The 26955-nt window shown below is 40.8% G+C and overlaps 1 protein-coding gene across 1 annotated transcript; it reads left to right on the forward strand.

Annotated features, from left to right (window-relative positions):
• LOC137619741 (zinc finger C3HC-type protein 1-like) lies at positions 1-26949 on the forward strand. The gene is made up of 7 exons (XM_068350043.1): positions 1-329; positions 11293-11537; positions 13458-13669; positions 16877-16998; positions 17544-17889; positions 24508-24699; positions 26023-26949. The coding sequence occupies exons 1-7, from the start codon at positions 184-186 to the stop codon at positions 26083-26085; spliced, it is 1326 nt and encodes a 441-aa protein (XP_068206144.1). The 5' UTR covers positions 1-183; the 3' UTR covers positions 26086-26949.
• Positions 26950-26955: the final 6 nt, after the last annotated feature.

Genomic DNA, 26955 nt, shown 5'->3' on the forward strand with positions numbered 1-26955 from the left:
TGTTGTTTACAAAGTTTTAAAAGTCAGTGGTGGTTGTGTTGTGCTCTTGGATAGTTATTATAACTGGCTATAAACAATTTTCTAGTGGCTGTTTAATTGATATATTAGTTTGAGGAACTTGCTAAGGGATATAGACAACCGTAGACATACTTTACAGTCTAATTTGAGGCTAATTAGACCATCATGTCTACCGCTGTAGCCGCCACAGCGAGACCATCCGCCTCCGGTCAGAATGGAATCGCTCAGAACAGACTTGATGATGACGTTATCGAGCAGAAAGCCAAAAGAATTTCGGAAATCTTTGCGTCGTTGTCGCCCGTAACATCAAAGTGAGTTACTGTATAAAACTTTATGATTGTATTTGATTCTCTATCATAGTCTTTATGGTTCTGCTATTGTAGATGGAAGTTGTATTACCGCGTGTCTTGGTAGTTCGTTGGAGCAGACTGGAAACCCTTTAATTTACAAGGGAAACAGACCTAGCCTAAGGTTTCCCACCTAACCTAACCTATGAGCTGTATCCGGAGCCTATGTAGTTCGTTGGAGCAGACGCGGAAACCTCATTTTACAAGGGAAAGACAAGAAAACCACCTATCCTAAGGATCTCCACCTAACCTAACCTAGGAGCTGTATCCAGAGCGTATGTAGCTCGGAGGCAGTTAAAAAAACCTCATTTTACAAGGGAAAGACAAGAAAACCTCCTATCCTAAGGTTCCCCACCTCACCTAACCTATGATCCGTATTCGGAGCGTATGTAGTTCGTTGGAGGCAGACTGAAAACCCACATTTTACAAGGGAAAGACACTAGAAAACCACCTAGCCTAAGGTTCGCTGGAGCCTTTGTATATCGGCGGCCAGTTCATCCCTTGTGAATTAAAAAGGGTCATCAACTAACCTTAACGTTCCCCTCCAACCTAACCTACAAGCCGTTTCCATACCTACATACCTAATGGGGAGGGGCTAACGTCCCCCCTGCGACCCCCCCTTACACTGCCGTATTCTAAGTTAGTCATAATAATACATACAGGTGGCTGCTATCATACATACACCCCAGTTCCCCACCTAACCTAATCTAGTAGCCATATTCTTACCTATGGGGGGTTACTCCCTCTGCGACCCGCAATAGACTATCCTATGCTAAGCTTACCCTTTCCCTATGAACTACATTCACCCCCATTACCTGTAGAACTTAAGTGTGGTATGCCGTCAGAATTTAGCTCTCAACATTAAACCTATCTAAAGGAATCTGCATTGTAATTATTGACTGATTTGTCCAGATTATTCGCCAAGTTATCTAAAACTCATTTCAAACTGCAGCTCTTTTATTGTTATGGAGAAATTTAGATTATTATTACAGAATAGTTCATAGCAGTAATATAAGAATTTGTAACGACAAACTGCCATATGAATTTGAAGGGTCAAAGTATTCCTAGGTCTAGATTCCTGTGCTGAACCATTCACCTTCAGATATAGTTAGGCTAGAGACCTAGGCTGTGTTTCATCGGTAAATGGTGTATGTAGTTGGTTCGGACAGATGTTGACTTTATTACTTTTCAAATTGGATTTTCTAGTGCCGGTTTAGTATGTGGCCTACCTTTCGAATATGGCCTACGAAATTCTATCTGTTTTAGTATGTGCCCAAACATAACCTAACCTTACCTTACCTTACCTTACCTTAGCTAACAAGCCAGGTAGGCCACCTACTAAACCAGAATAAAAAAGGTAAGCCACATACTAAACCGGCACCGATTTTCTTTATAGGGAACATATTTATCTTTGTCTGAAATACAATATGAAGGAACTTTTTTGCTATTTATGAAATATTATGATTTAGTGTTGCTTTGGCAGGAGTGAAGATGCTTTGGAAGCAAATACAGGTTTTATGAATAGAACTTACCTGGCAGTTATATATATATAGCTGAGTCTCCGACTGCGGCAGAATTTAATCGAAAATCGCGGCAACCGCCTTGTGGTGGTTGTGTGGTTAGATGGTTAACAACCCTTACAGGGTGGTACTTGGAATCATTCCCGTTTTCTGTTCCTCAGATTATCTCTGCCGGCCGGATCGACAACATCGTTGGTCCGCCTTTCAGAGTTTTTCGGATCGCTTTCCCTTCATCACCTTTTTGGACTTCGTTTTTGGTGAAGTACACTGTGTTGGGATTTGACAATCGTGTTGTTTTTGTTTTTTTGTCTTTTTTCCTTTATTATCATGAGTGAGAAAATTCATTATCGTGTTTGTGCGAATGATATTTGCAAGGTGAGGTTGCCGAAGGTTTCGGTTGACCCTCACACTATCTGTATGGGTTGCAGGGGGTTTGAATGTGCTTTAGATAATAAGTGCAAGGAATGCGAGGTTTTAAGTGATGATGATTGGTTAGCTATGAAGCGCTATGTGCGCAAACTTGAGATTGATAGAGTTAGAAGAGCTAAGTCAAAGTCTGCTAGTGAGCCTAGCTTAGATTTATCTATTGACCCTTTGCTTGTAACCCCTTTGGAAGGTATTCCTTCCCCAAATGTAGTGACTCCTGCCCCTTCTACAGGACCTGTGCCTACGGATGACCCTGGGTATGCTAAATTAGCTGCTGAATTGGAGGCCATTAAAGCACAGTTGGAGGCCTTTAAAGGTAAGGGTGTAGGTGAAATTAGTGCTTGTGAAAGTGCAGTGGAGGTGGCGACTGATCGAATCTGTCATACCCCTAGGTCTAGACCTCTACCAAGCTCCCAGGACCAAGGGAGAAGGTACGTCGAAAGCCGAAAGGGGGTGAGAGGTGCTTATCCTCGGTCAGTCGTCGCCTCAGACAGTCCTGTTGCAATCTCCCAGGCTGCTCTTGACCGCCGTAGGAAAGGCGTGTCGGATACGTTTGTGTCTTCGCCTGATCGTTCTCCCAGACGTAATTGGCGTTACGAATCAAGACCAATGAAGAGAGGGTGGAACCGGGACGTACAGTCTCGCTCTCCCTCTCCCGGTTCGAGTAGCAGAGACCCTGATCCTTCGGAAGACGATTTCGATGTTCCTGTTAAAAGGGCGAAACAGAGAGTCCTTAGCCCAGTTAATCCTGCTAGACTCCCTGCTTCTTCTGCCAGCGCTCCCAGTCAAGCCGTACGACAACTTCCTTCTTCGGCACCGCAAGAGCCAGCGGAGGTTGCTAAAGCTTTATGGTTGTTATGCAGGAACAACTTTCATCGTTAGTTAAAGCTTTCAGCCACCCTTCTCAGTCCGTCAGACGTAAGGACGTCTCTTTGCCTGTTAAGAGATCTTCTTCTAAGAGAGATTTTAGTATCTCTCCCAAGACACCTCTGCGCACTTCGTCGGCCGTACGACAACGTACACCCTCTTCATCGGCACGCTGCCAGGAATTTCCTTCCCCCCTCTCCCGGCGCCAGGACGATACTGCCTCTCGTTCTCGGCGCCGTGACGATTCCGTTTCCCTTTCGAAACGCCTGGACGTTACTGCCTCATTTCTTAGGAAACAGGATGAATGCAGTCTGCATGTTCAAGGCGACGGCAGCCTGCATCTTCAGGACGCTTCCGTTTCTCGTCATCGTGACGATACTGCCTCTCGTCATCATGACGATACCGCTTCTCGCCGACTGGATGTTAGCGGCGCCCGGCGCCAGGATTCAAACAGCTCTCGCTGCCAGGCTACTGGCAGCCCAACTCTTCGGGATGTTATCCTTGAGCAGGACCTCGAAGATATTTCGGAAGAGGAAGAAAAACCTGCCGACTCTTCTAGCGATTACAAGGTTCTTTCTCGCTCTCTTTTGGAACTTTATGGGGAGGAATTTCAACCTTCGGCCCCTCGTTCTCCTCAGTCTTAATTTACCAGGAAGAAAGCTACTAAGTCTTCGGCCTTCATCAAAATGAAACTTTATATTTCGGCCAGGAAAGCTCTCGCTAAAGTGAATGATTGGTTGAAGGAACGGAGACAAGCTGTCAAGACCACCTTTTCTTTTCCACCGTCTCGGCTCGCTTCCAAGGCCGGTATGTGGTATGAGACAGGGGAACCTTTGGGGTTAGGAGTGCCTTCCTCCTCCCAAGGTGACTTCTCGGCTCTTGTGGACTCGGGAAGAAGGCATGCTTTAAACTCTGCCAAGGTGATGTGGTCCATGTCGGAGCTTGATCACCTCGTCAAGGGAATTTTCAGGGTTTTCGAGGTTTTCAGCTTCCTGGACTGGTCTCTCGGGACTCTGGCCAGGAAGTCTGAACTCTTGGAGGACACGAAGGACCTGACGAGTATCATGTCCTGCATGGACAAAGCTCTAAGGGATGGAGCTAATGAATTGGCTTCCCTTTTTCTCAGCAGGGGTCTTAAAGAAGAGGGCCCTTTTGTGCTCCTTCACCTCTAGATCTGTGACTGTTGCCCAGAAGTCGGAGCTACTTTACGCCCCTTTTTCACGTCATCTTTTTCCTGAAGCTCTGGTCAGAGATATCTCCCTTTCTCTGGCTCAGAAGGCTACTCAGGACCTTTTGTCTCGGTCGGCTAGAAAGACCTTACCTGTTGCTCCTGCTCCTCTGAAGAAGGAGGAGAAGAAGTTTCAACAGCCCTTTCGGGGCAGGATCTCCTCGAGAGCGGATTTTAGGGGGAGAAGACAAGAGTAAGGGCCAAGGACCAGCAGGGGTGCGTTTAGGCCCCGGTCCAAAAAATGAGATGGAAGTCCTCCAGACACCAGTAGGGGCAAGACTGTCTCGTTTTTGGCAGTCTTGGAAAAGGAGAGGGGCGGACACCTGGTCCCTCAGTCGTCAAGGAAGGTTACAAGATCCCCTTTTTAAAGAAACCACCTCTCTCAGACTCTCCCCTAGCCTTAGTGGCTCAGTACACCGACGCGGGGAAACGAGAGGCTCTTCTGGAGCTAGTCGACCAGATGTTGGTCAAGGGAGCAATAGAGCCAGTTCAAGACCTCGCCTCCCCAGGCTTTTACAATCGCCTGTTTCTGGTTCCCAAGAACTCGGGTGGATGGAGACCAGTCCTAGATGTCAGCTCTCTGAACGCCTTCGTGGAGAAAACAAAGTTCTCCATGGAGACGACTCAGTCAGTGCTGGCTGCAGTTCGTCCAGGAGACTGGATGGTTTCTCTCGACCTGCAGGACGCTTATTTTCACGTCCCCATTCATCCGTCTTCGAGGAGATATCTGAGGTTTGTGTTCCAGGGCAAGTGCTTCCAGTTCAGGGCACTTTGCTTCGGTCTCAGCACAGCTCCCCAAGTTTTCACCAGACTAATGGCGAATGTGGCAGGCTGGTTACACCAGGAGGGGATAAGGGTCTCCTTCTATCTAGACGACTGGCTGATCTGGTCACAGTCGAAAGAGAAATGTCTGGAGGACCTAATGAAAACTTATACGATCACTCAGGACCTGGGACTCATCGTCAACTGGGGGAAGTCTCAGACCGAGCCGAATCAGACTATTCTCTATTTGGGGATACTGTAGTTCTGAATTCAGTTCTTTTTCAGGCTTCTCCCTCCCAGGAGAGGCAGACCAGGTGCTTGGACAAAGTCAAAGACTTTTTGAGGAAGCAGGAATGCTCAGCGAAGGAGTGGATGAGTCTGCTGGGAACTCTATCCTCCCTGGAGCAGTTTGTCCCTTTGGGGAGACTGCACCTAAGGCCTCTGCAACACTTCCTCGTAAAGGTTTGGGACAGAAAGAACCAGGAGGACACTTTTTCTTTTCCCATTCCGACAGAGATCAAGGATCTTTTAATGTGGTGGCTGGACCCAGCTCTGTTCGGAAAAGGGATCTCCTTGTTCAAGAAGAACCCCGACCTAGTGTTATTCTCAGACGCGTCCGAGTCAGGCTGGGGAGCAACACTAGGGAACAAAGAGGTCTCAGGTATTTGGGAAGGGAGTCAGGTCAGTTGGCATATCAACAGGAAGGAATTGATGGCCGTTTTGTTAGGGCTCAAGGCCTTCAAAACCTCGGTGTCGGGAAAGAGTGTGGAGATCAATTCCGACAACACCAACGCTCTCGCGTACATAAGGAAGCAAGGGGGAACTCACTCCCTCTCTCTGTTCTCAACTGCGAGAGAGCTTCTCCTCTGGGCGAACGAGAACGAGACCCAGCTGTTGACAAGGTTTGTTCAAGGGCAGAGAAACATCAGGGCAGACATGCTCAGCAGGAGGGGACAGGTCCTTCCTACAGAGTGGACTCTCAACCCGCATGTCTGTCGGAGCCTCTGGAAGTTGTGGGGCAGACCAGTAATAAACCTTTTTGCCTCCGGTCTAAACAAGAGGATCCCCAACTACTGCTCCCTAGTCCCGGACGAGGAAGCTGTTGCAGTGGACGCCTTCTTGATGGATTGGACGGGGCTGGACATGTATGCCTTTCCCCCGTTCAAGATCATCAATCTGGTTGTCAGGAAGTTCGCTCTCCTCGATTTGGGATGAATGATCCTAGTGGCTCCATTCTGGCCTGCGAGGGAATGGTTCACCGAAGTGGTAGGGTTGCTGATGGACTTTCCAAGAAGACTCCCGGCAAGTCCAGATCTTCTCAGACAACCCCACTTCGAGAGATTTTACCAAAAACCCCTCGCTCTCAATCTGACTGCCTTCAGACTGTCGAGAAGCTCGTTAGATCTCGAGGCTTTTCGGCACAAGTGGCGAAAGCTATTGCCAGGGCAAGGAGGATCTCTTCACAAAGAGTCTACCAGTCAAAGTGGGAGACCTTTAGAGCTTGGTGCAGGAGGCGCAAGGTTTCCTCGTCCTCTACCTCTCTAAGCCAGATTGCAGACTTTCTTTTGTACCTCAGGCAGGATGCTAAGCTGGCTGTATCTACCATTGAAGGATACAGGAGCATGCTCTCAACCGTCTTTAGGCATAGAGGCTTAGAGTTATCTCAGAATAAGGACTTGCAGGACCTCATTAGGTCTTTTGAGACAACGAAGCAGGTGCACTTACGACCCCCTTCTTGGAACCTGGATGTGGTGCTTAAGTTTTTGTGCTCCAGGAAGTTTGAGCCTATCTCGCAAGCTTCTCTGTGAGATGTGACTAAGAAAACCCTCTTCCTTTTGTCTCTAGCGACTGCCAGGAGGATCAGCGAGGTCCAGGCAATCGAGAAGCGTGTAGGCTTCACCCTAAATGGAGCGGTTTGTTCCTTGAGGTTCGACTTTCTCGCCAAGAATGAGAACCCTTCGAAACCCTGGCCTAGGACTTTTGAAGTCCCTAACCTCACGAATCTAGTAGGTCAGGAACAGGAAAGCCTCCTCTGCCCGGTTAGGGCTCTCAAGGCTTATTTGGCCCACACTAAGAGCGTGAGGGGTGCTTCCAACTCCTTATGGTGTTCAGTGAAGGATCCTCAAAAACCCCTGTCAAAGAACGCTTTGTCCTTTTTCCTGAGGGAAACTATTAGGGAAGCCCACCTCTTTTGTGAGGAAGAAAACTTCGCCCTATTAAAAGTACGGGCTCACGAAGTAAGGGCCATTGCTGCTTCGCTGGCATACCGGAAAAATTTGTCAGTTAAGCAGATCATGGACGCAACGTTCTGGAGGAGCAACTCTGTCTTCGCTTCTCATTACCTCAGAGAGGTAAGAGTGGACTATGACAAGTGTTATACCTTGGGCCCATACGTAGCTGCGGCTTCTGTATTAGGCAAAGGAGTTACTACCCCCACTCAACCTTAGTTTATGTACTTGTATATGGGTTTGTGTTTTTTATGGTTGTCTGAGGTCCTCGTCCTGTGGTACGGTTCCCTCAGTCCAGATAGATAGTTTATATCTATTTCTGCAAGGTTAGATGGTTAGCTTTAGTAAGGTTGCAGTTTTTTTTTATATGGGAAGGTAGTTTTCTGAAGTCTAGTCAAGTTGTTGGTCCTACCCCTTTGACAGACTCGATTGAGTTGTTTGCAGCGTAGCAGGTCTACTCCTGGCTGAACACTCCTAAGGGAAAGTGACTCTAGAGGCAGTTACCTTTGAAGTCAGCTACCTTAGCAGGTAAGGAATCAAGGTGTTTGTTCTCCTACAACTCTTTTGTTGTTTCCCCAACTATGTTTTTCTGTCTGTTTCCCTCCTCCAAATGTGTGAATCAGCTATATATATATAACTGCCATGTAAATTCTATTCATAAAAATGGAGTTTTTATGATAAAACAAAGTTTTATGAATACTTACCTGGCAGTTATATATATATATTTTAAAGCCCACCCACCTCCCCTCAGGAGACAGGTCAGGCAAAGATAATCTGAGGAACAGAAAACGGAAATGATTCTAAGTACCACCCTGTAAGGGTTGTTAACCATCTAACCACACAACCACCACAAGGCGGTTGCCACGATTTTCTATTAAATTCTGCCGCAGTCGGAGACTCAGCTATATATATATAACTGCCAGGTAAGTATTCATAAAACTTTGTTTTATCATAAAAACTCCATTTTAAGACTTGGGCTAAGGGTAAGTTAAGGATACGATAATCTCAGGGAATAGCTAAAGGATACATCTCCTAGGTTAGTTTATGTGGGTAATATTAGGTAAGGTGGTATTTTTGCGATTGTTTTCTTTTAAAATATCAATCATAACTTTCATAACTTTAGGAATTTTAAACCTTCTGAAATTTAGAAAATATGGTTTTCCTCAATTATTCGCCCCAGAACAGTTCAAAGTATCTCAAAGTTCATCGGGAACATTTTGTATTTTATTCATTAGGAATACTGTATTGTGTTATAGTAAATAAATGCCTACATTTTAAATGCCGAACAGGTCCGTCCCAGGCAACCACAAAGGTTTAGAAAACTATTCAGAATGTAGTTCATAGCACCTGTATTATTAGAATCTTTTTTTTATTCAGTACTAGAAGAGTGTTTTCATGTAGTAAGTGATACCTCTGTTTACAAGCTTAATTTGTTCTGGGAGTGATCTTGCAAACCAAAATGATCGTATACTAAAACAATTTTTCCCGTAAGGAATAAAAGTACAGTGATACCTCTGGATACGAAAGTTTCTGCTGACGAAAAATTCAGGATACGAAAAGCGATACAAAGATTTTTATGCCCCAGCATACGAAAAAATTTTCAGGATACGAAAAGCTTACGAGATCCCAACTCGTCGCCGAGAGTACAGTACCTTTTTTTTCAGGGTATCAACCCTTAATTTAGGTGTACAGATAACAATACACCTTCACTGATCCAAATGCTTTACATACAGTACCGTAACTTTTATACAGTAGTAAAGAAAACGGACCGTTTTCTTAGGGCTTGTAGGGGATAACTAGGCTATAACTACATTATTGAATAATCTCATGGTGGTTTCTGGAATGGATTAGGCTGTTTTTAACGGTTGGGTTGATTATTGAATGATAGAAATGGCTGCATTGCATGTTTATTACTACAGTTTAGTGTGTTTATGAAAGAAAAGGTGTCTTTTCGTAAGGCTTGGAACGGATTAGGCTATTTACATGTAAAACGCGACTCAGGATACGAAAAAATCAGGATACGAAACCGTATCCTGAACGAATTACTTTTGTATCCTGAGGCATCACTGTAATTCACTTGATGCATTCCACACACTCATAAATACACACAAACACTCATATTTAGTTTTTTTTATTGTAATTATTGAAGAATTTACAAGCCCTTATATAAAAAATGAATGAAAAACAATAATTCACAATAGAAAGTAGAAATAACTGTAAAACAATTTAACTGGCTTTGAAATTGGATGAAAAATTTACTGCATAACAACACTCGTAGGAAGTCACAAAGGGTGGTCCCCTCATTTCTCATACTCGCTTGATGTACTACTTACATGCTGTTACTGCCCTGGTTATGGATGGTTGGATAGAGGCCACCATCTTCATGGAGCTTATCTGTTTGGTGCACTGGAAAGATATTGCATTATGGAACAGCCATACCGAATGCAATAATCCCACCTATCCTATGGGCATTTTTTTCCCCCAGCTAGTCTTACTAGCTAGCGTAATAACCTACCTGTACAGGCACATTTTTTTCTGAACTTCAAATCATAATTACCCTTAAACTGTAATTTTTTTATTTTCCTTCAAAAGTTTTCCGCCTCGAAGGGTAGCAAGCAAGCCATAACCTAAAGTAATGTTCAAATAGCAATGATACGCAATAACAACATAATATCAAGTATAGCAAAGTGTTAATCGGGAAAAGACCCAGCGCAACAGGTTCAAAACGAATAACAATTAGTATAGAAGACCAATTGCAATGCATCAAGAACGAGCCAAGGAGGTAGCAAAACCAACATGGCCGCCGTGGAGCGGGGCCATCGACACTGAGAAAACACGTAAACTCTAATAATAATAAAAATAAGGGCAATGCTACCTCCAGAGGCTCAAAACTCATAGATCTAGTGCTTAACTTGGAGGAGGAATCTTGGTTATCCGACATCTTGCACTAGAAAGGGTGCTAAATAACCGAAAACTCAGAGCAAGAAAGCACAATGAGTGGCGAGAGTGATGCTATGAAAAGGAGTGACGTAGTTGGCGTGGGTTGAGATAGTGGTAGTAGCATTCAGTAGTGGGTGTTGAACGGCACTTTGCCGTAACGGGAATATTGAAGAGGACACCTATTTAGGTGAGCGAGCTGGGTTCAACCCTGGCATTCCTATGCAACTTTTTTCTCTGGTAATACATAGCAGTTATATACCTTAGAAATGATGCTAAAGGAGCATTTCATGGAGCGGCACAGGTCTCTCGCTCAGAAATAGATTTTTCCTTCGTCAAAATCCCTTTTTTTATTTTCCTTCAAAAGTTTTCCACCGGTTCCCTTTCTGCAAAATACTTAACGTTTGTCTGTCCCCTCCTTAAAAAAAAATGTTACTAAGGACCATGCTAAAAAAAATTTTACTAAGGACCCATGCGTGATTTGTATTTTGTTTAAAAACAGGTTGCACACAAAAGTTAATAATACTATATACAGTACATTATTCAGAGACATATCTCAACCTATATCAAACTTTTAATTTGAGACTAGCCGATGGCATTTCGTTACACCAGGGAAATTCTGTACATCGTGGAATAGTCTCATTTCTACTGTACTTGTAATCTAAAACTGCACATACGGAAGATACTTTTTGCTTGCAGAACATTACAATACAGTACTCATAAACAGTTTTAAATTTTTACACTCATATGCAGTCACTCATAAACTAAAGTACTACTGTGCTGTACTTCCTTTAATTTCCCCTTCTTTGTATAACAAAATGTAAGTCTTATATTGGCCCCACTGCATATTGTGGTGGTGGTGATGATGATAGGAAAGACAGGTAGAATTTGTGTATGTGGTGATGCATCTAGTTAATTTTGATTTTAGTCATTAATTAATCAAATTTATTCTTTTATAGGAGCTCAAGTAGTGAAACGGAAGATATAAAGGAAGGCTCCCCTCAAAAGAAGCTGCCAAGGAGTATGGATGAATTCTACAATCGTGTAGGTTCTTTTGAGCCTGGCCTCTGGACTGTTGATCGGATAAGTCCCTTAGAATGTGCCGGTTGGGGCTGGAAGTTAGCAGAAAAAGATGTCTTGGAGTGTGTCTCATGCCATGAAGTTATTTGTGCAACCTTACCCAGCAAAAAGTGCAAAGTGGCCTGTGAGTATTTCAAGTACAGTACTATTATAAATACAGAATTAAGGATTTCATGCAAAATAACTGCTTCACTGTGGTTTTTTTATGTACCGTTGTTAAGATTGTTGTATAAAAGCAGTTACTGTATTACTTCTTTGATATTGGTTTGTTCTGACAAATATATAACCCTTAGCCTTTTACTGTATATGAATACGTTATATGCTTTAGGAGAAATCTGGAGTACTCTGTAGCCAGAGTAACCAGCCACCCCTCTCTCTCACACACTCCTGTGTATTCTGGTCACTTTTTTATCTTTTGGCTCGCAGAGAGTAGACGTCCGTCTCTCTCTCCTCCCAACTTTTTTTATTGGCCTTTGACTCTTCTTTTGTTTTTTCTTATTACTTGTGTTTCTATATATTTATTTAAACTTTATTATAATGATATATATATATATATATATATATATATATATATATATATATATATATATATATATATATATATATATATATATATATATATATATATATATATATATATATATATATATATATATATATATTTGTGTGTGTATATCCTATTCTGTATGTATATATATAGTAAATTTTTCTTTTCATTAGTGTGAATGTTGCTGTTTTTCATTTGCCTTCGCGTCCTTTCCTTCACCATTCCCAGTGTCAGCGTGGTGCGGCGTTCTCAAGGGCAGAGAAACCTTCTCATTGGTCTCTTTCCCCCTTTGACGTCGGACAACCTGTAGGCTGGTGGCCTCCCCCTCTTCTCTGAGTGCAGTCACCCGGCCTCGGTCTTACGGGAGCCGTCTTTTTTTAATTCTCCTCCATTCGGATGCTGACGTCGATTGCTCCCTGCAAGTTCGTCAGAGGTAAGACCTCTTGCGGCCTACCCAGAGCTGGACTTCAGTCTTGCTTCTCTGTTCCCCTTTCGAGGTGATACTGCACCAGGCTCAGATGCCTGATCCTGGTGAGTTGTATAACTGAGCACCTTTCTTGCTGACTACTAAGACCAAGAAGCAACTCTTCTATCCTCCTGGTAAAAGAGAGGGTTAGTCGATATCTTATCATCTTATCAAACATTAATCCATGCACCTGGTTTGACACTGCTGACGTTATCTCCCAGTTAGGGAACTAGTTTTCCATTTCTTGGTAATTTCAAGCAAGTACGGACTGAAGCCCTAACAACTTCATCCTTTATGATTAACCGTTATAAGGTTATTGTTACCTTCGTCACTCTCATACTGATCCAGAAAGGTTAACACGTCTTCTAGGAGACTTCCTCTCACCAGCGCAAATGTGAATCCTTTGAATTAAATTTCTTACCACAATTGTCCTCTCTCAGTCCCATACCAAAAGATAAAAGTGGCTATTCTGTGACCGGAGGGCAGTTGGTTTCCCTCTCTCTTGTCCTTATTTAACTTTTTAATTAACTATTCAATGGCTGTTCTCTGCCATTGAATAATTATTGAAATTGTGGAACAAGGCCCTTTGCATCAATAGGCGTAAGAGATGATCATGATGATGATTCAATGGCTGTTTCAGTTCCACTGAAGACATATCCCCATGTTAAAGGACTCGGGTATGTATGGCTAGGAAAAAACAAATTACTTTTATTATTCATTTTATAAGAGAAACATTCTTAATGTGTATGAGCATATTTGTATTTATACACAAAACAGCACTGCAGTCTGCTGTGCATAACAAAATACATTCTCTCTCTCTCTCTCTCTCTCTCTCTCTCTCTCTCTCTCTCTCTCTCTCTCGCACATAAAATATCTTCTTTTCAACCGAGAATGGCTTACTTGAATTTTAATTAAGTTGTTTTTATGGTGTATTTTTATTGTATGAGTTTTATGTACTCATAATATAATTGTCTTTTGTTCAGATGATAATTTAATGAATTTTTTTCACATAACTGTCTTTTTGTTTTCAGACGATAAATTCTTTCATCTCCTGAAAAGTCGTCTAGCGACCAGCCACAAGGATGCATGCGGATGGTTATATAACCCTTTCCCAACAGAGTTCATGGAGCCCTTGCTGATTCATGGAGAGCAGTTGAGAAATATGAAGAACTCTGTGCAGACATTAGCCTCTTTGAATTCGGCCCTACCCTTTGTCAATATCAAGAGACTCGCAGCTACGTTGGTAAGTTTTAGATTGATTGCAGTAGAATGAAAAGTCCTTTTGGGACAGTTTAGAGAATTACAAATATTTTAAAGCATTACATTATAAAGGTTGTTTTAGCAAAATATTATCGTTCCTATACTAGTACAAATGTTCTTCCTTTAAACAGGAATAGATATCAGCGAATCTGGAGTACTCTGCTGTTAAACTTTTATGATGAGGTGGAAACTGAGAGTGGAGTCCCTTTCATTTTGCCCGCCAGTGGGAATAGACATTCTTTCACTGGCTTGAAATGAACACTCTGCCTCAGCCATAGCAGAGTGTAGCATGAAAAAAGAGGAAGAAGAGGAAGTGTATCTAGAGCTTATGTTTACGTTTAACCGAAACAACAGCCAACGTGTAACTGATGGCGTTCGGCTTGGCGGGCTTTTACTCGCACTGGTCAAGTACCAAATATTTGTTTGAGAACAGGGGCATTTTTCACTCAAACATTTTGGTTGAAAACCAATTTGTTTGAGCTTCTAGACTTTTAAAATACCGAAGTTCTACTGTGGTACTCCTGGGTGCACAGAGAGTAATTCACCTGTCTCCCCAGATATTCCCTCCTCTCCAGAGCCTGTGGTGGTAGCGAGTGGGGCACCAACGTGTGATACCCTCTCCCCCCTGCACCTCATTGGCACTCGCTCTGCCAGTTAGGGGTTTGGAGCAGTGCCTTGCTTTGCCTCAGCACCCTGCTACTGTTAGAGAGACTTGATGCCCGCGAGAGCTAGAGCAAACGCCCCTCAACATGAGGAATTTCGTGCCTGCACTTATAATTATGACCTGTAAGTCTATCCAGTAGACCTTCTTGACTACTAGATTCATGATCGTTGGCATCCAGTTACTTTTCTTGGTGATCCTCGTCCTCGAACCCATCACGGTTTGAGATCACTCGGAGTAGTTTCTTCCGTAGACAATTATTGATTGTCCCCAATTGAATTTATATTGACCTCACGCTTGCTCTCTCCTCGAAGTTTAAAAGTCCCTGTAGGGAAAGTCTTCAGTCTCCTTTGAAAAGGTATGCAATCAGATCCAGAGTCCCCTGATGCCTCTGAGAGTAGGAGGCTTCCATCTAACCCCCTTTCCCCTTTCTCTGAATAGATCTTCTCACATGTCAGAAAGGGGTTCTTGTGGTTCCTTGGGAGATCACCACTCAGGATGCAGATCTGATTCTAGAAAGGGTACTAGGGACATCCCCTTCTGATCTCAATCTTCTCAAAGGAGATAGGAGTGGGAGACATAAAGTATTTGTTTCTTGACCCCTCCTTACACTGGCTGGGTACGGTGTCGGAAAGGGAAGACTTTAGCTCTGATCATGACTCTGGTGCTTCTTACGGTGCCCTTCCTCAGTCTGCCGGACCTAAGGCCCCTGATGAGTGCAGCGAGGAGAGCAAGTCAGAATCTATGTTAATTCAAGCGTTGGCCTGTATACGTTAAGTCAATGGTCTCGGAGGCCTCTTGCTCTCTTCGTAAGGGAAGGAAAGTGGCTATTGACAGGCTGTGCTGTGCACTTAGGGGTACCAGACCTTGTCCAGAACTTCCGTGGTAAATTTTGGCCATAGAAGTCATAGACAAGGTTGACTTGCAGGTCTCTGCAAGAAAGGATTCTCTAATGCCAGGGGGATCATACCTGTAGATTCCTCTGGCTTTTCCTTCATGATTCCTCTGGCATTTTCCCTACAAGGAAGTATTACTTCATCCCGGAGGCTTCCCTCTCTTCCTTACCTCTCAACCCCGTAGTTTCTTCTCTAGCTCCAGGCAGAACAGCACGCCATTTTCACAACAACAGAGGCCATGAATGTGGAGAACATGGTTGTCTGAATAGGGGCCAGAGTGGTCCAATTTTTTAACAAGTCTGCCAACTTAGATAATGGTAAGAGAAGATAAAATGTTACCTAGGACTCATTTTCAATTTTGTAGACAAGGGTCTAGTTTAAAAATTGAATGCCCACTTCACAAGTGCACTCATTTAAGGGATTTTGACGAAGGCACCTCGTAGTATCGGGGGATATTGAGGAAGGAGTGGACTAACTGGTGAGGGACCTCTGGTCGTGGTTCTAACACGCCCCATCTACTATACCGACACTCAATTAGAGTGAGCGAGCGAGCTGGGTTTATTCCTGGCATTCCATGCAACTTTTTTCTCTGGTATATTTAGCCGTATTTATACCTTAGAAATGGTGCTATAAGGAGCATTTCATGGAGCGACACAGGTCGAGGCCAGAAAAGGTAATATATTTATAGAGGCATATCTCAACTCATACTAAACATTTTAAAACATATTAATTTGAGACTTGCAGATAGTATCTCATTACACCCGAGAAGTTTAGTTGAGTAATTAGTCCAATGTATACGCTTTAAGCTTTTCTGTAAAGAATATGTACTGCAGTGTGTTACAGTTTGGTACAGTATACAGTACTTTATTTTATCTTTAATAGGCATAAATTAACCATTAAGTATATTATACTGCTATCGATCATTCACAAAATATAATACAGTAATTGGCTTAATAACAAAGCCAATAGTAATTTGGTTGGGATAAAGTTACACACTTTTAAACATATACAGTACTGAATGGCCTTAGGATGTAAACAAAATTGTCAGAAGATAACTTATGTTTTCCTTAATACATATTCCAGTATTTTTATTTTCTCTATATGGTATATATACAGTACTGTACTGTTCTACTGTTTTCATAATGATTGTTTGTACATGTACAGTATTGTATACTGTATTTGCCTCTTAAACATACAGGTAGAATTTTTTTTGCCATCGTATTTGTTCAATGTAGAGACCGGTGTAAGGTTGCATAAAATGGTAGATCGCAGATTTTGTTTTAGTATTTGATATTTAAGGGTATGTGACATAAATTCGGAACTGTTGTATGTTGAACTGACATATAGAGGGGGTACTATTGTATACTCTACAGTATATTTTAGCATTCTTTACACTGTTTATACTGTACAGTATATCATATTGTATTGTCTTTACTCGGCACAATAAAGGAAATTACCACGTGCAGTGTCATATGCATCATATTGTACAGCATACCCTTTACATGTGAATTGTGTTCTACCTTACACTGTTCATTGATAACTTTTGATCTCTTTCTAATTAGTGAATAAAATTCTCTTTACTTTGATTTGATTTTCACCTCTCATTTAAGATTTCCTTTTTTTTTTCTTCTAGGGTACGGATGATGATGTCCTCAAAGCTCTTCTCAAGAATGACGAAGCAGAGGATGAAGGAAAAATTATATCCGTTCTATTAGTCTTGAGTGGCTGGTCCAAGGGACAAGGTTCATTCCTCAGGTATAACTTTACCCCAAATGAAATTTATGAGAATTCTGTTAATGTCTGTTAGTCAACAATTGTTTTTATTGTCAGAAAATGGTAATTTTTATTATATATTTTGTGGCTCTTATGCTTAGACGTTTAACCCTTTTACCCCCAAAGGACGTACTGGTACGTTTCACAAAACCCATCCCTTTACCCCCATGGACGTACCGGTACGTCCTTGCAAAAAAATGCTATAAAATTTTTTTTTTTTCATACTTTTGATAATTTCTTGAGAAAATTCAGGCATTTTCCAAGAGAATGAGACCAACCTGACCTCTCTATGATGAAAATTAAGGCTGTTAGAGCAATTTGAAAAATATATACAGTACTGCAAAATGTGCTTGAATAAAAAATAACCCCTGGGGGTTAAGGGTTGGAAATTTCCAAATAGCCTTGGGGGTAAAAGGGTTAATGTCTGTTAGTCAACAAGTGTTTTTATTGTCAGAAAATGGTAATTTTTATTATATATTTTGTGTCTCTTATGCTTAGACGTTTAATTGGATTATCCTCTTACGCAGATGTATGATTTGTAGACGGCAAGTTGGATTATGGAGTTTAATTAACATAGCAGATGAGATGAAGAAGAGAGAACCATCTAAAGCCCCGGATTCAACTGCTTGGTCAAGGAAGAGAAAGTTATCCGAGCCAAGCGCCAACTCTGCTGGGGAGGCAGATGATAACCAGAGAGTTACGAGACAGTCTCCTCGGCTGAAAAATCAAGAACCTAAAGATTTCCCGACACCAAAGAGAATGCGGATACGAAGCAAAGAGGAGAACAAGGATGACAATAGTAGCAGTCCTAAAAAATCTGAAGAAAAAATCGAATGTCTCCTTATTACTTCACCAACAACTCAGATTGAAAAGGTCAGATTTTAATGAGCATGGAGTACGTTTTTAATAATTTGATTAACATAGAATTATAGCTGTACATTGTTAAGCATTAGCTACTTATTCGTGTGTTTAGTCTTTTGTTTTGAAATGATTTTGGGATATTCATACAAACTTCATTTTACAATTGCCTGATGGTGGTTAACCCTTTTACCCCCAAAGGACGTACTGGTACGTTTCACAAAAGCCATCCCTTTACCCCCATGGACGTACCCGTACGTCCTTGCAAAAAAATGCTATAAAAATTTTTTTTTTCATATTTTTGATAATTTTTTGAGAAAATTCAGGCATTTTTCAAGAGAATGAGACCAACCTGACCTCTCTATGACAAAAATTAAGGCTGTTAAAGCAATTTAAAAAAAAAATATACTGCAAAATTTGCTGGGGAAAAAATAACCCCCTGGGGGTTAAGGGTTGGAAATTTCCAAATAGCCTGGGGGTAAAAGGGTTAATGAGCATGGAGTACGTTTTTAATACTTTGATTAGTGTAGAATTATAGCTGTATATTGTTAAGCATTAGCTACTTATTCATGTGTTTAGTCTTTTGTTTTGAAATGATTTTGGGATATTCATACAAACTTCATTTTACAATTGCCTGATGGTGGTTAATAGATAATTGAGACTTCTCCTATGTTCATTTTGCTGCTTCTGCTTGTACAGCTACTTATCCTCAAGGTTGAGAATCTCGTAAGTTGTTGGAAATTTCAAATTCACACTTATAAGTAGATAACCATATAGGAAATATGAAAGTAAGTTCTTTGGATTTTTTGACATTTCATGTTGCTGCAGTATGGAATCCATAATTTATGTAGTGTACTGTTGTATATAATTTATTTTAGTAAAATTCCTTTATGGTGTGTGTGTCAAATCAGAATTGGGACCTGATTAAGGAGTTTGCTACAGCCCCTTGTAACTTTAATTTGATGTTATCATCAGGTTCCTATAGTCAATTTCTTTTAGCGATGCAGATTTGCACCGACTCGCAGCGGTGCCCTTTTAGCTCGGAAAAGTTTCCCGATCGCTGATTGGTTGGATGAGATAATTCTAACCAATCAGCGATCAGGAAAATTTTCCGAGCTAAAAGAGCACCGCTGCGAGTCGGTGCAAATCTGCCTCGATAAAAGAAATGGACTATAGGTCATATAGGGCACCAGTTTCACGTGTTGTCATTGGCACAACCTGACAGGTAATCTCCACCAGAGCCTTTTGTAAGCGATGGGTCGGCTCAAAAGCAGATTTAATGTCCTCACATTGGGGCGAGTGTGCTAGCAGTACCATCTCTCACCAGTAGATTTAACTGTACTGTACAGTAGTGTATTTCACACAGAAGCTTTTCAATGTTGATATCTGATTTTTACAAAATGAAAGCAGGTTGTAAGTACTTGATCATATTCAGATCATGTATAGGAAACATATATAGTTAGTTTCTGTATAGGCTAAAAACCAGCCTACATAAAAAAGAAATGGACTGCTTGTAACGAGTCTCTTGGAACTAATTAACGACATAGGGTAGGGCATTATTGTACCTCGGCGTATGAATAACTCGGAATACAAGCATGCAAATTTAAATTGGTTGAATAGCATTGTATCGGTCTGCGATTAAAAATTTTGCTAAGTATGTGCATTTTTGTGGACAGGTACCAAGGAAACTAGCACATGATGCATAGAAATCCATTATGTAGAGTTCACATGATTCCTACTCTATTTTGTTTTGCCTTAGCTGGCAAACCCTTTCCCCCCTGCTCAGAATTTGTATTCCACTCAACAAGCAGCACTCGTAACAGCATCTTGTATTGTATTGTGCAAGTATCTTGAACTTTTCTTTATAGAATTTTGACCATTTGTTTTTTATAGAGTTGTGATTGCTGTTGTTCACCATCAATTTAACAGCACAGAAGAAATCAAATTAATTAGTTTTGTGAAATGGCTGCTAACATTGAGAAGCAATAGCCAAATGTTCTTAATTATGTAGAAACGTTGGTGCTGTCATGGGTCAAGGAGAAGCAGTTGGAAGGAAATACGATTACCGAGAACATTATTTGCGAAAAAGCAACGGTAATTTATGCTGACCTTGTTAAAATGGAGCCAGGTATGTCAGCAGACAAAGAAAAATAATCATTCTAGGCGAACCATGGCTGGTTTAAAATTTCGAAGTGAAGAACTGGCATCCATAGTGTGGTGCGACATAGTTAGGCTGTGGGCTCCAATGTCAAAGCAGCAGAGGTATTTGCTATAAGTACAATTTAAAAGCATCTGGTATTCTGAGTCTTACATGCTATAGCAAGTGTCCATTTTACCGAGAAGTATCTGTTCTGGAAGGAGATGCCTGGGGGGACCTTCATTACTGCAGAATATTAGACATTTACCAGTTATATAATCAGGTGGTAGGAGCAGAAAGGCTTCTTGTCTTTTGGGATTCTCTATTGATCAGTTTGTTCACCACCTGCCTGAAAAAGAAGCTTGCAGTACTGTATTTTGCTCCACAGTTCCAGATTCGTCAGCAGTGTTTGTGAACGCTTACGCCTACCAACACCATGGAAAAAGACTTATGCCTTTCTGCCTGATACAACAGGTCTTCAGCTGTGTTGACAGCCTTGAATATCAATACCCTGATGTGGAGCCCAAGTGGCCACGTACCGAATGGTTTCCGCATTTGCTAATGCTTATTATCGAGGTACTGAGAGAACTACCCATATGGCCCAATCTTCTATCAGCCCCATCTACATAGGTATCAGAGTTCAGTGGCATCCCAGTCACTTCCCGGGTAGTGACGATCCAGAATGTCATTCAAGCAAAAGAATATCTGAAATGATCCTCTGCAGTTGTCTACCAGGGAAAGTGGGCCATTTTCTCCAATCGGAGCCTCTCTGCAATTGACAGCTGATTTCCTAGTCTTCGTTTGCCAAAGGAAGCTTCTCTCCGTCTTGGCAATTAAGAGCTGTAGCTCAGTCTTGCACTAGGTCTTTATACTCAAGGACCTGGACCTCTCCTCTTCGTGGGAGTTGGCCATGCTCATGAGGAGCTTCAAGTAGTCTTGCTTGCCACAAGAACTCAGACCCACGGAGTGAGATGTCCCAAGAGTTCTTAACTCCCTCAAGCGTCTTACATACGAACCCCTGAGGAGAGCAGCGGATTGAGATTTGACACTCGAGTGTTTTCCTGCTTGCCTTAGCCCTGGCAAAGAGAGTGAGTGAATTAAATGACATCTCGTATGCTACTATCATTCCAAGGAATGGAAAGTCTCCTTTGTGATTGTTCTGGAGGTTTGACAAAGACCCAGAATCCAAGTGGTCGCGACTCCCGATATGAGTCCTCCTTCTCCTCTCTCCAAGTTGCAACCAGGGATAATGATGGACTGCTTCTATGTGCCGTGAGGGTTCTACAGCTTATGTCAAAAGAATTCATTGCTTCTGACCAAAGCACCAAAAGATATTTCTCAGTACTGGAAGCGTTAAGAAACTGATATCTAAGAATATAGTTTTTACTGGTTCTGTGAGAAGATCTAGTTTGCTTGAACGCTTCCGGAGAGTCTACGATCAAACCCTCCAGAGCGAGAACTCACGAAAGCTAATGTGTGTGAGCGGAGTACCCTCCCTGCTAACCAGCGGAGGGGAGTAACACCTTGCTAAAAGTTTTTCGGTTAGTTTCAGCTGTCGCCGAAATGTATCTCCATATTAAAGAACTTCAGGTTTGTATGGTTAGAAAAAATACAAGTTATTTCCAAATTTGTAATTTTTCCTTTCTTCTTCCCCTCCCTTTGAGTTATACTATACTGTATTGAAGTATCTCTCCCCCCATCTTCCTATTCAAGGAGGGATATATGCACTCTGATTTCTCTTATCATGCCCATGCATTCAGACTTCATATCCTTACTGATATAGATTATTCAGTGACCACCAACCAATTCTCTGACAGGGACGTGTCCTAACATCTGAGTCGTGACTTTTGCTCCTCTATAGGACTGAAGTACATTGAAACTTCCCCCGGGTTAGTGAACCAATCAGATTGGTTATAGCGGACTCCTGCCCTCCTTAGTACGAGTCTCCTATTCAAGGTCAATGGTTTGTGTTATGTGTAGGAACAGATCACAAATCCATCCATCCATATACCAAAGGCACTTCCCCCAGTTTTGGGGGGTAGCCGACATCAACAAAGAAACAAAACAAAAAGGGGACCTCTACTCTCTACGTTCCTTCAGCCCCCTGTGGCCGCGGGGGCATATAAAAATTAGAATAGCGCCAACGTTATCCCTGCGTGTCGTAAGAGGCGACTAAAAGGGACGGGACGAGGGGGCTGGGAACCCCCTCTCCTGTATAAAAATCCTACGAGACAAAGACAGATCACAAATATTTAAAGAAATATTTATTTTTCCTAACAATACAAACCTCAGTCCTCTAGGTTACAACGCTCGCCTCATCAACCCTACAAACCTTAGGTTGAAGGTCTAAGTGAGGTTTGCTCGGCCTGTTTGGTGTGCGGTTCCTACCTCCCACCTGACAGTCAACCATTGTTTACGTTGTTAAAAGTTTAATGGCCATTCAGGGTAACTGAAATCGTTACAAAAACTACAAACAACATTGAAAAAAAAATTAATTTCTTTTCATCATGGTGTTGATAAAAGGTTTATTATACTGTTATGATTATTGAATGCTTATGTAAAGTAACTGACATCACATAGATATACTTGACAAATGAGTTGTGTTATCTATTCAGCCGGAAGTGTACAATAGCTTAATGCCTTTATTTGTGTTATTTAACCCGTTTACCCCCAAAGGAGGTACTGGTACATTTCACAAAACTCATCCCTTTACCCCCATGGATGTACCGATACGTTCTTGCAAAAAACTGCTATTTAAATTTTTGTTTGCATATTTTTGATAATTTTTTGAGAAAATTCAGGCATTTTCCAAGAGAATGAGACCAACCTGACCTCTCTATGATGAAAATTAAGGCTGTTAGAGCAATTTAAAAAATATATACTGCAAAATGTGCTTGAAAAAAATTAACCCCTGGGGGTTAAGGATTGGAAATTTCCAAATAGCCTGGGGGTAAAAGGGTTAAATAACATACAGTACTTGGATTACAGTACAGAATTCATTAAATGGATATTGGTATTTATAATAAGATAAATATGTAAAGGTACTAAGGTAGACCCATAACCCTGAAATGACTGCATTAATTTTGTGTTTTTCCTTTTCTCCTCTGTGCATTTTCTAGATTTTTACAATTAAGGTATACTTTTGGTCTGTAGGCCGTGTTAGGAAGTAATGTCAGGCAAGGGTTACAGAGGGCTTCCTTGATAGGAGAGATCTCGAGTATCCTTAACCCTTTTACCCCCAGGCTCTTTGGAAATTTCCAACCCTTAACCCCCAAGGGGTTATTTTTTCCCCAGCACATTTTGCAGTATATTTTTTTTTTAAATTGCTCTAACAGCCTTACTTTTTGTCATAGAGAGGTCAGGTTGGTCTCATTCTCTTGGAAAATGCCTGAATTTTCTCAAAATATTATCAAAAATATGAAAAAACAATTTTTTATAGCATTTTTTTGCAAGGACGTACTGGTACGTCCATGGGGGTAAAGGGATAAGTTTTATGAAACGTACCAGTACGTCCTTTTGGGGGTGAAAGGGATAATAAGATAAGTATAGAAAAGTACTAAGGTGGACTCATACCCGGACATGACTGCATTAATATTGTGTTTTTCCTTTTCTCCTCAGTGCATTTTCTAGATTTTTACAATTAAGGTATACTTTTGGTCTGCAGGCCGTGTTAGGAAGTAATGTTAGGCAAGGGTTACAGAGGGCTTCCTTGATAGGAGAGATCTCGAGTATCCTTAAACTTCTTCAGTTGTGTTGAATAGGAAATTGTCACATACTCTGTATGCCTCATTAACCCTTTTACCCCCAAAGGACGTACTGGTACGTTTCACAAAAGCCATCCCTTTACCCCCATGGACGTACCGGTACGGCCTTGCAAAAAAATGCTATAAAAATTTTTTTTTCATATTTTTGATAAATTTTTGAGAAACTTCAGGCATTTTCCAAGAGAATGAGACCAACCTGACCTCTCTATGATAAAAATTAAGGCTGTTAGAGCAATTTAGAAAATATATACTGCAAAATGTGCTTGAAAAAGATTAACCCCTGGGGGTTAAGGGTTGGAAATTTCCAAATAGCCTGGGGGTAAAAGGGTTAAATAACATACAGTACTTGGATTACAGTACAGAATTCTTTAAATGGATATTGGTATTTATAATAAGATAAGTATATAAAGGTACTAAGATGGACCCATACCCAGACATGACTGCATTAATTTTGTGTTTTTCCTTTTCTCCTCAGTGCATTTTCTAGATTTTTACAATTAAGGTATACTTTTGGTCTGCAGGCCGTGTTAGGAAGTAATGTTAGGCAAGGGTTACAGAGGGCTTCCTTGTTAGGAGAGATCTCGAGTATCCTTAAGCTTCCTCTTCAGTTGTGTTGAATAGGAAATTGTCACATACTCTGTATGCCTCATTAAGTTTGTTTCTTTAAAAAATAAATGGTTCAGGATATTTATGTAAAATCTCCGATATCATTATTCACCTTTTAAATTTCAGATAGAAAAGAGGTACTTCAGCCCGTTAGAGGAACACAGATTCTGGTGTCCCTGGATTTCTAATGTTGGCGAGATGGACGACGATGATGATGATGATGAGGACCCCCCGAAGGGTTTCTGTTTTGTAGTCGATCAAATCCGTGAATTACTGCAGGCTTCACAGCAGCGGAGATCGTTTGGCCATGAGAAATATGTAAGTCTTTTTATTATTATTTCATTTTGTTTATGAATTTTTTTAATGGGAGTAGCAGTCAGGTTGCTGCTTTCAGAGCTCAACACCCCTTGTGACCATGTAGTGTGTACTACTACATTGAGCTGCTAGCTTTGAAGATGTCATCAGAATGGGTTTGCTATGCAAGGTCAAAGTGTGGAGAAGAATGACAAAAAACTAGGTAAATTTTGGAACTGCTTCTTGTAATAATATTAACCCTCTTACCCCCAAAGGACGTACTGGTACGTTTCACAAAAGCCATCCCTTTACCCCCATGGACGTACCGGTACGTCCTTGCAAAAAAATGCTATAAAAATTTTTTTTTTCATATTTTTGATAATTTTTTTGAGAAAATTCAGGCATTTTCCAAGAGAATGAGACCAACCTGACCTCTCTATGACAAAAATTAAGGCTGTTAGAGCAATTTAAAAAAAATACACTGCAAAATGTGCTGGGAAAAAAATAACCCCCTGGGTTAACGGTTAAGGGTTGGAAATTTCCAAAAAGCCTGGGGGTAAAAGAGTTAATAAACTAAGTAAATATTGTAACTGCCTCTTGTAATGATAGTAATTAACTAAGTAAAATTTAGAATTGCATTTTATATCTCAAATATTGTTTTTACAGATGTTAGTCCTTGAAAAAATACAATAGGGTTTTTGGCTGGCGGCTGTATCGTTATAATACCCATTTAAACTCATTTTAACTTTTACTATTCGCTTATTCGTGTTCTTTAACCCTTTTACCCCCGGGGTTTTTGGAAATTTCCAACCCTTAACCCCCAGGGGGTTATTTTTTTCCCAGCACATTTTGCAGTATATTTTTTTTTAAATTGCTCTAACAGCCTTAATTTTTGTCATAGAGAGGCCAGGTTGGTCTCATTCTCTTGGAAAATGCCTGAATTTTTTCAAAAAATTATCAAAAATATGAAAAAAAAAAAAATTTTTTTGGCAAGGACGTACCGGTACGTCCATGGGGGTAAAGGGATGGCTTTTGTGAAACGTACCAGTACGTCCTTTGGGGGTAAAAGGGTTAATGTCCCCAGATTATCTACCTGTTTTAATAGTCACAAGGTCAGTGTTAGCTTGGGTCATGTGTCACCCGTTAGAATAATCCATATATTTTTTTCTCTGGAACTAGTGTGTACATAATTATTTTTATTTGCCTAGATATATTTCCCTTCTTTTAGCCAAGTGTTTAGTTATGAATAAAGCTAAATTTGTCCTATGATTTCAATTCTAGTTTTATTTCTTCAATTTAATTATTTTTCCAGCTTCTGGAGTAAAATATTTTTTATTCCTTCTGCAGGTTGAAAATGTTGAAGGTTTGCGTTTAATTCGGAACTTGTTGGATGAACTTTCAAGTGAGTGAAAACTAGTTATTCTATTTTATGATTTGTAGTTTTAGGGAAAATATGCCAAATTATAAAGAATAACATTTTGTATTGAAATATTTAGTCTTATTCATTTTTATTTTCATCTATGTTTTAGTATATTGAATTGTTTTTTCGACAACTTTTATCTGTTTGTTATAACTCCAGTTTTCAACGTTTTCGAGAGTGCAAAATCATGTAGCTTCAGTTTTCTTACTATGTACTGTACTTAGTTTCATTTTGTCCAGAATAATTCTTAAGGAAATTCAGATGCTTTTATAACCCTTTTACCCCCAGGCTATTTGGAAATTTCCAACCCTTAACCCCAAGGGGTTATTTTTTCCCCAGCACATTTTGCAGTATATTTTTTTTGAATTGCTCTACCAGCCTTAATTTTTGTCATAGAGAGGTCAGGTTGGTCTCATTCTCTTGGAAAATGCCTGAATTTTCTCAAAAAAATTATAAAAAATATGAAAAAAAAAATTTTAATAGCTTTTTTTTGCAAGGACGTACCGTTACGTCCATGGGGGTAAAGGGATGAGTTTTGTGAAAGGTACCAGTACGTCCTTTGGGGGTAAAAGGGATAACATTCCAAGGGATATAATTATTAAGTTAAATAACATCATCAGCAATATGAATAGTGTTATTGTCAGTATTGACTCATGTTTAAATTATCTGTAAGATTTTGCTGTTAACAAATACAAAAAACATGTGAAAGTAATGAGAGAATTTTCATTTACTGTTGGCTGGATTGTAATGACATAAGTATTTTTATAATGGTTTATTTATTTAAGATAAGTTTTGTTTGTGCTTTATAACGTCCAATAGCAATCCTGTTTTAATAAAGTATTAATACCTGTTCATTATGA

This window comes from Palaemon carinicauda, chromosome 26 (assembly GCF_036898095.1).
Source record: "Palaemon carinicauda isolate YSFRI2023 chromosome 26, ASM3689809v2, whole genome shotgun sequence".
In the NCBI taxonomy this organism is placed as follows: domain Eukaryota; kingdom Metazoa; phylum Arthropoda; class Malacostraca; order Decapoda; family Palaemonidae; genus Palaemon; species Palaemon carinicauda.

Excerpts from the sequence above, each read along its gene's own strand:
- LOC137619741 (XM_068350043.1), top strand. The coding sequence starts at position 184 with ATGTCTACCGCTGTAGCCGCCACAGCGAGACCATCCGCCTCCGGTCAG. Across the intron at positions 16,999-17,543 it reads GGACAAGGTTCATTCCTCAG|ATGTATGATTTGTAGACGGC; the intron begins GTATAACTTTAC and ends CCTCTTACGCAG. Across the intron at positions 24,700-26,022 it reads CGTTTGGCCATGAGAAATAT|GTTGAAAATGTTGAAGGTTT; the intron begins GTAAGTCTTTTT and ends TTCCTTCTGCAG.